The following is a 13,549-nucleotide window of genomic DNA, read 5'->3' on the forward strand; positions in this document are numbered from 1 at the left end:
AAGTAGAGCAACTTTCACTTCGGTATGAAGGAAAATCGAGCGTAGAGCACACGTCAGAACGCTCCGGCCCAAGGAGCGCGACTAAAGAAATTCGCTAGGATTTTTCCTAATTATTTTAAATATTTTTTTAATATTTAAAGAATTATCAAAATTAAAAAAAAAAATTTTTTAAAGGATTAATACTCATTGGTCTTCAACCAACTCGAATAAATTAATGGAAAAAATAACTTTTAGCAGTATTTATCAATAGATTTTGTAAGGCAAAAAATGGGAAATTTAATGAATTTATAACGTTCTAATTAGGAAAATCATAAGTTTTTCGGCAATTGTATTCAGCAGTTTTTAATAACGACTATATAAGGATAATAATGCGCTGATCAGATTGTATAAATTGTAATCGGTTGCAACGTAGTGAGTGCACAAACTTAGCTCGAAATGTCTTTGGGGGAAAGAGACTTATCTTGAAGGCCTGATTAAGGTAACATAAAGTAACTTTATAAATGTGAAAAAATTCACGCGCATTGCGTATATAACACTAATTGATAAACAAGAAAAAAAAAAATACAGTTTATCATTTCATTAGCCGGGAAAAAATTGTCAAATAACTTGTTGAAAACGCAATTTTGCTAGACTGCAGCCTTAACCAATTAAATACCTTGAATACATTGTTCATTTAATATAGATATATATGGCCCTTTACCCCGTATGATTTAAGTGAATATTTTCGAAGATATTACAGATTTAAAAATTGCGGGACGTAGCATTTGCGGTGGTACCGGCCGGCCGCCCGGCTATATATATTATTTTATACCCGTGCGAAGCCGGAGCGGGCCGCTGTTTTTATATATGTACAAGTTACAACGTTCTCAGTTTTTCTGTAGCGTATTTAGTATCAGCAATGCACCCGTGCGAAGCCGTGAGTTGACTGTGACTCCCAAATGTTAATGTTTGCTAATTTTTGTCAATTATGTAAATCATTTTTTTTTAGAAGGGGGTGTATGTAGTGTGTGTTATTATTCGCAGTAATCGAATATCGTAAATTCAGCTGTTTGTGGCGCGGCGAATGGCGACACTCCTGCGAGAGCCAGTCGCCTGCCACTCGCCTACCTAAGTCACCTAAGTGTTATAAAGTATAAATTTATAAATGTAATAAAGTAGTTGAGCATATCCGGTATTTAATTTGAAGACCCCAGCCTCTGTACACTAAATATCGATCGATCAAGTGATCAATCGATCGATCGATCAATCAATCAATCAATCGATCAATCATTCAATCAATCAATAATCGATCAATCAATAATTGATCAATCGATATATCAATTGATCGATTGATTCATCGATTGATCGATCAATCGATGATTCAATCAATCAATAAATCAATCAATCGATCAATCGATGTATCGATCGATCAATCGATCAATCAATCAATAATGGATCTATCAATAATCGATCAATCAATAATTGATCAATCGATATATCGATCATTCAATCAATCAATCGATCAATCGATGCATCGATCGATCAATCGATGTATCGATCGATCAATCGATTTCTATAATAATTATTATGCAAAATTGCAAATATTATTATCGTATTTTTTCCAGTGTATAAGATAACGAATGCATTAATTGGATGTAAAAATAATATATTATTAAAGTAGACACGTAAAGAATCTCTGCATGGGGGATAAAATAGAATGATAGACGGTAAGTGAGTAGGTATTTTTTATTGGTTATAAATAAAACGTTCATGGCTTAAGATTAGATGAGTGTCTTATATAAGAAATCTTAGTCCACCGACAGACGACAGTATATCTATATGTGCGGATAAACATAGATTTCTTATGACCACAGATACGATAATACCTATAATATGTACGACTATAATATGTAGTAGTAGCACAGGTACAAGTACCATCACTAAACTATGTTAAAACTTTATTTACGAAAGAGTTGATTCCCTAAATAAAGTATTAACATAGTTTAGTTCCTGAATTTGTACAAGATGTAGGTATATTGTCATAGGGTGCGGCCTTAACCTTCGCTATCGGTCTGGTTTCCTGCTTACTGAAGTGAAAAAGTTAATGCTATTATGACAACTGAAAATACTGACGATAATAAACAATAGAACGATTATATATTTAGTTTTCATTTCAATAATACAACAAGGTGTGATTATAATTAATAATAACTTGGTTTTACATCTTATATTACGCTAATAGCATAGAAGTAATTGATCAACTGAGTGCATAAATACTTTAAGCCGGCTTAAACATATAATATTAATGAAATCATAATGCAGGTTCTGTTATTAAATTAACATCTCTATAGATTAGAGTACTTATATGTATTATAGAAAGTTTCGTTTATAATTGCTTATTTGGTTATTATTTAATACAAAGAGTGAAGCATATTGAAACCTCTATTCGAATAAAGTCATTGTTTCTAAATGTGTTTAACCAGCCGTTTAGCAAGATAAGGGCTGGCAATATATTTTCTAAATGTCACTTTGTATTTCGCGTTCGGGTCTAGATTATCAAAAGTGGGTCAAGTTCAAGGGATGAATCACCAGCCTGTTTATAGACCTAGAATATTCAACTAAAATAAATCTACATAAGCCTGTATATTTAGGTCTACATTAATGTCTTGGCAAGGACGCTACAAACATATTGATGAGCAGCACAATAAAATATGCTTTCTTTAAAGTTTTTTTTTTGTTAATATAGGTGAATGTTCGTATTATTTTCTCAATTTAGGCTAGTTCTTAGCATCCTTGAATAATTTTCAGACCCTAGTTGGTTTAATAATTTTCAATAACAAATAGCAATGTATGTATGTTGTTCCTTGTGCCTTGTATGCCTTGAACATTACTGTGAAATGTTTTTGTAGGCTATTATCATCATTCACTCATATTTGCTCTTACTTTAATTATGTAATAAGTCTTTCCATTAGATTTTTAAAAGTACCCTGGCCAAGTGTTAATTGGCACATGCCAATAATATCTTTGACCTTTTTGTTTCTTTGACTTTTAGTTTTAAAATTGTGTACCTACATAATGAAGTTTGTATTACCACAGTATTACGATGTAATCCACATCATTGTGTTTATGAGCTTAAAATAGAAAAAAAAAAATACTTTCTCTAAGTTAAACAATGAAATTAACTCTTTCATAAAAATTAACATTGCGTTATATTAAGAAACTTAATACATTGTAATATATTCTTGGACAACTCTGAATGAAGCATATGTCATGGGAAATAAGCATACGTCTCTCATGGTCAATTGTTCTAGTGATGGCTCTCGTCAACTTTTTAAAGGTTAGGTTAGGTTAAGTCAACATAATATGTCTATTCATTTTTGATTTTCTTTTTATCCTAATTGTTTTTCAATGTGATCTGCAAAGAAAGTTTTCTTAAAGATGTTTTACAAGTGCGTATTTTATTAATTACTCTAAACAATTTTATATGTAACTTGGTTGTTTTGAGACCAAAATCCATACTAATATAAAATATTATAAATGCGAAAGTAGCTCTGTCTGTCTGTCTGTTACTCAATCACGCCTAAACTACTGAACCAATTCGCATGAAATTTGGTATGAAGATATTTTGATACCCGAGAAAGGACATAGGCTACCTTTTATTGCGAAATATGTACCACGGGCGAAACCGGGGCGGACCTCTAGTGTTTAAATAATTATAATAATTATTGTATGAAATAAGGCTATTTCTCACGGCTTATTACGTGTATGGTACGATGCCGCGCCCGTTGTATAAAAATAACGTCACACATATTTTCCTGACAGGTCGACTTTCGCAGTAATAGAAAATTTTAGTTAACCTCAACATTCCAAATGTTTATCCCTTTAAACTTAAATCGTTGTGTCCACTTAAGTAGTGAACCGTAAACAACGACTAATGTTCTTGTGATAACATACGGGCAGTTAGATTGCACCGAGACGTACCGTTAAAAAATTAAACCGAGACATCTTATGAAGTGCTGTATTTTTATAACAGATATTTTCAAGATTTTTTTATATATAGAGATAATGGTATCTCATTTCAGTTAAAATTAACTATTCACAATTTCATAATAATATAGTTTTACTCAGAATAACAATTCAAATACTTAAATAAAAAAAAAAAATTGCACGGAACTAAAGAGAAAAATTTGACTTAACACATAATATGACGTCAGAATATACCGCTGAATTGATCTTTTTCTTAGTTGGATAGTAGATAAATTACGGCTAGAGAATATTCTAATCACCATCAACTGCAATACTACGATATTTGATATTTTTATTCAGACAAGCTTTATACTCTCTCAACCATGAATATTCAGTTCAATAAATAAGCCCTACCTTCTTTTTTATAAAGAACAGAAATTAATTCAAAATCAGTACATAAACCAACAGGTGTAAAAACGCGGCGTTTATTTACGCTCCTAGTCTACGCGATGGTACACAGAGACCTGCCATCCATCTTCCGAGCGGCACACGTCAAACAACGCGAGCTTCCCTGTTTCAACACGTGCCCATTACAACACATATAATTTGAACTACAATTTCACGGTATATGTATCCAAATCAATAGAATCTCAACTTTAATCTCAGCATGCTACGTTTCAAATTCGAATAGTCTCAGCTAATTTTGCTCTAAGTTAAATCGCATGGCCGCCACGCTGCACTTGAATGCGTTTACAAATATCTGAAAACCGTTCAAACAGACGACGCTTTCACAGAAATCATTGTTTACCTCGTATTTCCTGTGTTATTTCAAAATATTTTTCGTAAATTGTTCTTATCTGATTTGTTAACTATTTAGCAAAATTATGTACTCAATACACAGTATTCTTTAAAAAAATGTTAGAAGTACTAAGTATTGACACATTAAGAAAAAAGTTCCACAAATAATAAAATACCTATCTAATTAATTGAATGAATCTCCAATACTTTAATTAATCTAACTCTAACTAAATAATATGAAAATCATGAGTTATTTTTTTGTTGTTATGAATTTCAGTAATTATCCGTTTTGAATATTAACTAGATATAGAGAAGAATAAGCACCATATATGCCTTACTTTTTGTTAAAGCTTAACTCATTTAACCTTTAAAGAGTTCAGAGGAAGGTACCTTAATAGAGCATCATTGTAACCTTTTGAAATTCAACGAGTTGTATTTGACCCAATAATTTTCAATTCAAACCCTCAACTCCTAAATCGGTTCGTGCTAACAGTAATTTGTTCTAGGCTGTCTGTAATCTTCAGTCTGAATTAAGTAGACATTTGAATTATAAATAGGAACCAACAACGTTTATATCTGCTCACGATTTACAAACTTTTGTTAAGATTGGCGTATGATATATTTTATAATTGACATAGGTACTCATAATATTATGTTTATTAGGTACATCATCAGATTCTTGTAAACTTTATAAATACCTACGTACAATGATAAAATTACTAGTAATGAAATATATAACACAGTTGACAGATATATATGTACGTACATAATTACTTTTTCGTAACAACTCTTGATAACATAATTTGAACGACAAAGAACAAAACACACGTTATCTAACGTTAATTAATTTGATGAATAAAACTCTATAAATTAAAATTAAATGTATAATGAATCGGCTTCTTCACGCCACGTTCATTTAATATCAATTTACAGTTTCAATATATTTACTCGCGTGGAACCCGTCGGACAGCGGATAATTAGATATGAAAGATACGCCACACTATTTTCTTTGCCACTACAATTTATAACTGAGCAATGCATGTTTACTTCTAACACGTATAATATTACGCAGAACGAGAACAAGTAGGCCATGAACATTTCCAGAGAAAGTACAACGAAATATTACCACGTATCATGCCCTTAAAGTGGCTATTAAATACATAATTACATACTTTTACAGCAAAAACGTTAGTTGTGTTTATGGTTTAGAAATGTCGGGACCAACTGCTTATGTCTTGCGCTTTTTACGGTAACTGTATATAGTGCGTCTATGTAAAGAGGGAAGGGGAACCGTCATTTATGATGGCATTATATCATAAATCATAATATCTCACCGGGCTTTGTCATAATTGTTTTGTTGAGACGCTATTTATGACAAGCATCGCATTCCCACGCACGATATAGCATGGTGCATTATGATAGTGAGCGCGTTATCGCCGGCGCGTGCGCACGATACTCGATCGCGATCTATGGTTCTTACAAGTGCCTTAAGTGCCCAAAATATAATGCATACTGCAACTTACATAGTCCCGAAATGAAAAAAAAAGTAAAATTAAAAAATATGTCAAAGTACAAATAGGTAGGTATTATTAGACATCTTCTTCTTATAACTCTCTTCTATTAGTAAAATGAAAATATAAAGTATACTCAGACTTTATTTTACAGCCGTTTATGAAAGTTGAAAACATGTACATATTGAAAACACAGAATAAATTGACTTAATTCTTATTACTTGAATTAATTCACCATACATAGTTACAAAAGTCACAAAATAAAATAAATTTATTTTTATTGTTTGTACTTCTTAAAACTTAATACAAATTTATCGTATGTTCCCAGGCCATTACGCATCTTAAGACATTAGAGAAACATTTAACCTGTCCTCACTCCAAATTATTATTTTTAAATTGCGTTGAACGTTGAACGTTAATCACGCTCTACATCAAATGTATTCAAGAATAAGTGAGAGAACTGTGTTTATTTACAAACAAGAACATGCATATTATAATAGGAAATAATAATGCATAAAACAAAGAGAAAATTAATAAAGTTATTTAAATTAAAGGACACACAATTAAACTGTAATCTTTGCAAGCTTAAACAATAGCACTTACTAAAGAGTAAAATATAGCATTAGAGAGGTTATATTTTTACCGCAATTAGTCAATAAATAACAACTTGATTGGTCAAGAGTCGTTCGTGTCTATAAATTTTATACAATAACAGTCTATCTCGTGATGCAAATGCTCAGTTACTTTCACTGATTACCGCAAAATCGTGGACATCTCAGTATTTCACGTAGCTATGTCACGAAATTCATGCGGGAGACTGTGAAAACACATTCGTAATACGTAACATATTAGATACATTACTGTTAATAAATTGCATGTGACATTATTTAAATTATTCGTTACGTAACTATACTTGGTTAGCACTAGTTTTTGATTACTGCATACAGGGTGTACCAAAAAGTAGTGATGAACGGAAGCTGAGAGGTAGAGGACCTAGAGGGCTATCCGAATCACCCCCATGTATGTTATGCGATTTTTCGTATTTTCGGAGTTATGACGTTTTTTTCAATTTTTCACCTATCGCCGAGTACGATGATATTTTCACTCATGCTGACGTCAATGATTGCGGAAGATGCTTGATTTTTTTTTGTGTGCTAAGCTGAAAGATAGGCCAATTCAGTATGGTAACATTTACTATCGTTAGATCTTTGAATGGAATAAAAAAAAGAATTAAATGGCAAGAAAGATAAAATTACCCAGTATGTTCACCACTTCAAGGGCCCGTAAAAAAATAAAATCACATAAAAAAAGTTTTCCGTTTGACTTTTAAAAACTTGCTCTATCTATCAGATAGCTACCCTGAAAATTTCATTTTATTATTCAGAAGGCTTCAATCGAAAAATTTAAATCTAAATGTGGTAAGTGCAAAAATTGAATTAACATTATGATCATTAAAACCAATAAATAGGTGTTTAATTACCAGAAATTTTTAAAATAACCCCGCTGTTGCTCAATGCAAGTGCGACATCACCGTAAAAAGTTGTCTTTTAAATGTCTGAATGCCCTTTTATCATTTTTAATGGTTTCTTCTGCTACTATGAATTTCCGGGTTATTTCGTCCAAATTGTGGCAGTCTCTCGCCTTGTAGTATACCCACGGAAAAAAATCAATAGGGTTTATGTCCGGAGACCGTGCAGGCCAGGCTAAAGGGCAAAGATACCCTGAAAGATGGATTGATCGTTGCAGCCTGCGCATGCGCCGGTGACGCCTGCCTTAAAGCCTGGCCTCTACGGTCCCTCGACCTAAACCCCATTGATTTGTTTCAATGGGAATACTAAAAAGACCTCGGCTACTTGAGAGAATGCCACAATTTGGACGAAATAACCCGGAAATTCATAGTAGCAGAAGAAACCATTAAAAATGATAAAAGGGCATTCAGACATTTAAAAGACAACTTTTTACGGTGATGTCGCACTTGCATTGAGCAACAGCGGGGTTATTTTAAAAATTTCTGGTAATTAAACACCTATTTATTGGTTTTAATGATCATAATGTTAATTCAATTTTTGCACTTACCACATTTAGATTTAAATTTTTCGATTGAAGCCTTCTGAATAATAAAATGAAATTTTCAGGGTAGCTATCTGATAGATAGAGCAAGTTTTTAAAAGTCAAACGGAAAACTTTTTTTATGTGATTTTATTTTTTTACGGGCCCTTGAAGTGGTGAACATACTGGGTAATTTTATCTTTCTTGCCATTTAATTCTTTTTTTTATTCCATTCAAAGATCTAACGATAGTAAATGTTACCATACTGAATTGGCCTATCTTTCAGCTTAGCACACAAAAAAAATCAAGCATCTTGCGCAATCATTGACGTCAGCATGAGTGAAAATATCATCGTACTCGGCGATAGGTGAAAAATTGAAAAAAACGTCATAACTCCGAAAATACGAAAAATCGCATAACATACATGGGGGTGATTCGGATAGCCCTCTAGGTCCTCTACCTCTCAGCTTCCGTTCATCACTACTTTTTGGTACACCCTGTATATTGACGGTAGAGCCGTATAATAATATAATTGTGATTTGCGAAGATTTGTGTTTTCTTTCTTCGTCTCCACCGGGAATAGAACCCAGAACTCCTCGGAATAAGTTTACAAGGTACTTAAACTTTTCTATTTACAGATATACGTGTAAATCTATACGTAATAAGTCTGATATCAGATTATATGAATTAATCAATCAAGTAGGAAGAAATTACGATTCTTGAAATGCCAACATCGAATCCGATTACGGCACCCATTCATTAAACTGTAATCAAGTATTAATTCAGTTTTTACCATGGCGTCTATATTACGGATACAAAATAACTCGCACGTGTTTATATAAACACAAGTTTATATTTAACTAGCGGTCCGCCCCGGCTTCGCCCGTGGTACATGTTTACGTTTTCTCTACATAAGAACCATCCTCGTACTTCAAGGAATATAATAAAAAAAGAATTATCGAAATCGGTTCAGCCGTTCTCGAGTTATGCGCTTACCAACACATTTTGCGATTCATTTTTATATATAAAGATAAATAAATAATTTATTAAACACAATTATATAACATTACATACACTTATTGATTATGTGGTAGAAATTTTCATATGTATTGTTTGCTTCATCGGTTTTATGTTTAAAACAATCGGTCACTTATGCAAATGTTGTTGGGAAAGCTCCATAAAAAAACTATTATCTAATAGGTACATGCATTAACATTGCCATTATATGATTCCATTTCTCGATTCTCAATTTCGTGGATGCAAACAAAAATTCTTTTAATACCTTGTAGGTAGTGGTTAAAACGTATTGATAAAAAAGTATATCAGTGATAAAGTAAGAAAATATATAAAAGTAACGGCTTTGAATGAGTAACTGTAGAGATTTTACTGGTAATAGTTTTCTTGGCAGACTTTCCGGTGCATGATAGAGGCGCTTTCTTTGAAATGTCGTTTCTAAAGTGCTTACTACTCACTTAAAGTTTTTAGCTAGGTTTCGTTTTACGTATTATATCTATATTAGAGCCAACATTAGGTATACTAGCCCCATAACCTAAAGTTTTTGTATCGAAAGGTTGAAATATTTTATAGGTTTTCCTTTTTGGTTAAATCTGAGTTAGTTGCATAATTCGTAATAGTTTTGCAACGGAGCGGAATTAAAAATATAAAATAAGATGATTGTTAAGTAATCGATTTTAATTATTAAATAATCATACACAGGGCCGGATTTAGGGGAGGGCAAACGGGGCGAAGGCCCAGGGCCTCCACAAGCAGGGGGCCCCCACAATAGAGACTTCGGAAAAAAAATCTTTCAAATTCCAACTAGTAAAACTAGTAAACATCTTTTCCTTTGTTATTTTTTTCACTTTTACCTTTACCTACAGCCACATGATTATTTGATTATATTAATCTTAAATATTAACAGAAATCATTGATCTATATTTGTCCACTCTAATCAGGCAATCAGTGAAATATCAAAATCCCAAATGGCCCTGACAAGCACTGGTGTGATGATATGATGCATACAATTTAATTATTAAAATACTAGATTTCCGCCCGCGGCTTCGTCCGCGTTTTCAAAGGAAAACCCGCATAGTTCCCGTTCCCGTGGGATTTCCGGGATAAAACCTATCCTATGTGTTAATCCAAGCTACCCTCTATATGTGTGCTAAATTTCATTGTAATCGGTTCAGTAGTTTTTACGTGAAAGAGTAACAAACATCCATACATCCATACATCCATACAAACTTTCGCCTTTATAATAGTATTAAGATATTCTAACTTATTTAATAGTAAACTTATTATGTAACTAATAAATTGTAAATGTTATCTTAGCGTTCTAATTTTAATATCCGTGCAAAAATTAACATAAGACAGGTACAGTGTCGCGTGCGGAAATACCTGTTCCTGTCAATCATTGAGGCATTTTTGTTAAACGTCAAACCAGTTTCAATCTGTTGACAGTAGTCATCTGTTCACTGGCATGTGTTCGGAACAGGACTGGCCACCAGGTGACGGATGAAAAAATAAATAAAAAACAAAACAACAGGAAGCGGCGCATGCGCGGTTCACTTTTCACGCGCGGGCGGAGGGTGGCAACATCGACTTAAGCAAGGGTACTGGCCGCGCGCGCTCAGTCAGCTGACGAACGGCGTAGCTATTACACGTCTGTGAATCGACGTCGCGCAGTGACCGCAATCAGTGTTACATCCCTCGTGTTTAATAAAACTACAATGGCAACTTACGCTCAGTTCAAGCACGTCGAACTCTACAAGATCGGTCATGGAAAAAATAGGTGAGTGTTCAACGCTCGATTTTCAGACTTCAGTGGCTGCGCGGATGCTGAATCTGGAGCTTTTCTGTCACGACATCTCTTTGCGGTTTCCATGAATTAAATTTTCTATAGACTGCGGAAAATTTTTGTAAAATATTTGCACTGCGTTTTACCCGTACATTAAAATATTTTGAAACACATAAAATAAATAAAGATGGAAAATGATTTCTTCCTCAAAAATAGAAAAATATATAAATGCATTGTATTTTTTCAATGGTAAAAATTACGATATAATATTATAATAAATAAATATAAATTAAAGAGTACAATATATTTAAATTCAACTCAACATAAACGAAAGAAATTGATCAGTTTGTAGAGTCATGAGTACAATGAACTCGTGTAGGTTTATACGTAGCGCTGAAGCGCTACGCTTGTACGCATTTTCATTTCAGTCCTAGGCTCCTTAGGAAAGCTCTAGAAAGGTTAATGGACAAAGGCGTGAAAATTATAGTCATTACGACTATACAAGGGAAAAAGTCTAGTTAATTTTCAGTTGCTAAGGCTGTGTTATTGTAGTTGCTACGAGATTTGAGTACACAATTAAAATTGAGTTTTTCGGTTCTATTTTGGAATGTATGCGAAAATGAAATGAAATTTAAAATAAATATAATATTTAACAATAGTCACATATGACCCTGTAATTTTTTGTTTGTGTTTATATCATTATACGGAAGTAAAAAGTAAAAATCTATATCCAAATGAACATGGTGTGTCTTACTCACAATTTAATTATATATATTTAATTATTATTTGTTTTTGGATTATAAATTTATTCATTTTCTTATTTGTTAACTAACATAAAATAAGAAGAAATCGTTTTTTTTTAAAGTAAACATTATATGGGATCTACGAAAACGATTATTGATTAAACGAATGAAGCCTATTCTTTTAATTATACCTATTTAGGTATTATGTTTAAGCTAGGTAATAGCAAGTCTAAGGCCAGATAGAAGGGTAGATTAAAGTAGATTAAAGGGTTTTCTTTAGGCAGAAAACCTTGGCTGTGTTAATGTATTCAGAAAGATTGCGTACTATATATAGCAATTCTTAAGTGACTATTCAAAGTACAATTTGTTAACGTATATTTATGTAAACCTTTTACCATTTTTAATTAGGTAAGTACTTTAATCTGAGTTGAATCTGAATTTTTTAATAATTTGTTCATTTAAAAACATGCGCTCGCTTTTTAAACTAATTTAATTGAAAAGGTCAACTTTAATAAAATAAGCTATAAAACCTACTATAATTTTACCTTAGCTGTGTATTTAGGTTAAATCTTTTTTGTTGTTCATACAATGCATTTAAACTCCACAATTTTGAGAAAGAATAACCTAAAAATATAAGAAAATTATCTTAATTATAAACGTTATAATCTACAAAATGAATTAATTATTACAATAGCAGTGATTTACGAGTAAATCATGTTTAACAAAAATTTTGGCACAAACTGAAAATGTTTGAAATCGCGTGCCAGATTTCACATTAGCATAAGCAAAGCAATGTTAAATAAGTTAACCGTAGACAGACGCAGGGGTTTGGCTTATTATATTACATGTTCTACGGCCTTGTCGCCCTTTGATGCTTAATTAGTCTTATTTATTTTTAGTTTGAAGCTATAATTACTGGTTGTATTTTAGAAATCCTTAAATCCAATTCAAGAGCACTTTTTGCATAAAGAACTCTTGTTTGGAGATTTATAATCGACAATAGTTTATATCCTTTTTAAATGTTGTATAAATTACAAAAGACGTTTAAGTTTTACCCCCATAATAAGGGACATTAAAAATCCCATAAAATAGAGAGGAACAAATTACGGGACAGAGGTGTAGTTACAATGTTCACTTTGATGGTGATCGGTGTTGTGACATAATGAGCCTTCGTTAACGTCAAATTGATGATAATCTGTGGCTGTATATTGATACCGATAAGTTTATTAGTCTGTGATGCAGTTATTCACGAAAGGATTTGATCACAGTAATTTGCAAAAAAAGCGGGGAAATTTTATTTACTGTCCATTTTTTTCATACAACAAAAGATGTTGTTTTGCCCTCTTAATATTATCCTTTTTCCTTTAGATTTCTCAGCAAAATAGTTTGTCCTTAAATGATACTATGCAAAAATATTTATTTATATTTTTAATACAATTGAATTAAATCAATGCATTGATATAAATAACCGAATCTTAATGATTTCACAGACAATTCTTTATTGGTATTTTCTGTTAACATCTTACTTTAGATATAAAAAGATCCTACGACATTACGTAGTAATAACATACATTTCTTTTCATCGGTATCCACTTAATAGCCGTAAAAAGGTGTTCTCGGAATAGTTCTGTAAGTTAGAAGCGTTCCAGAGCATGTACGATGCGTGTTTCAATCGTTAGAGAACATTTTTGAAGACTAATGTACAA

General features: G+C 32.3%; 1 protein-coding gene across 2 annotated transcripts in view; it reads left to right on the forward strand.

Moving 5' to 3' along the window:
* Jupiter (microtubule-associated protein Jupiter) overlaps positions 1-13,549 on the forward strand; it is a 120,670-nt gene that overhangs the window by 60,995 nt on the left and 46,126 nt on the right. Inside the window, exon 1 of one of the 2 annotated variants that reach the window (XM_089708202.1) lies at positions 10,914-11,094. The exons of the other annotated variant lie outside the window; for it this stretch is intronic. Coding sequence (XP_089564328.1) covers positions 11,033-11,094 — 62 coding nt within the window. The 5' untranslated portion in view covers positions 10,914-11,032. Of the gene's footprint in view, positions 1-10,913; positions 11,095-13,549 lie in introns of those variants that run through there. 2 annotated transcript variants of the gene reach the window in all.

Source organism: Colias philodice, chromosome 20 (genome assembly GCF_061535455.1).
Source record: "Colias philodice isolate Cphi_HAF_F1 chromosome 20, ilColPhil1 Martin Lab GWU primary, whole genome shotgun sequence".
Classification (NCBI taxonomy): domain Eukaryota; kingdom Metazoa; phylum Arthropoda; class Insecta; order Lepidoptera; family Pieridae; genus Colias; species Colias philodice.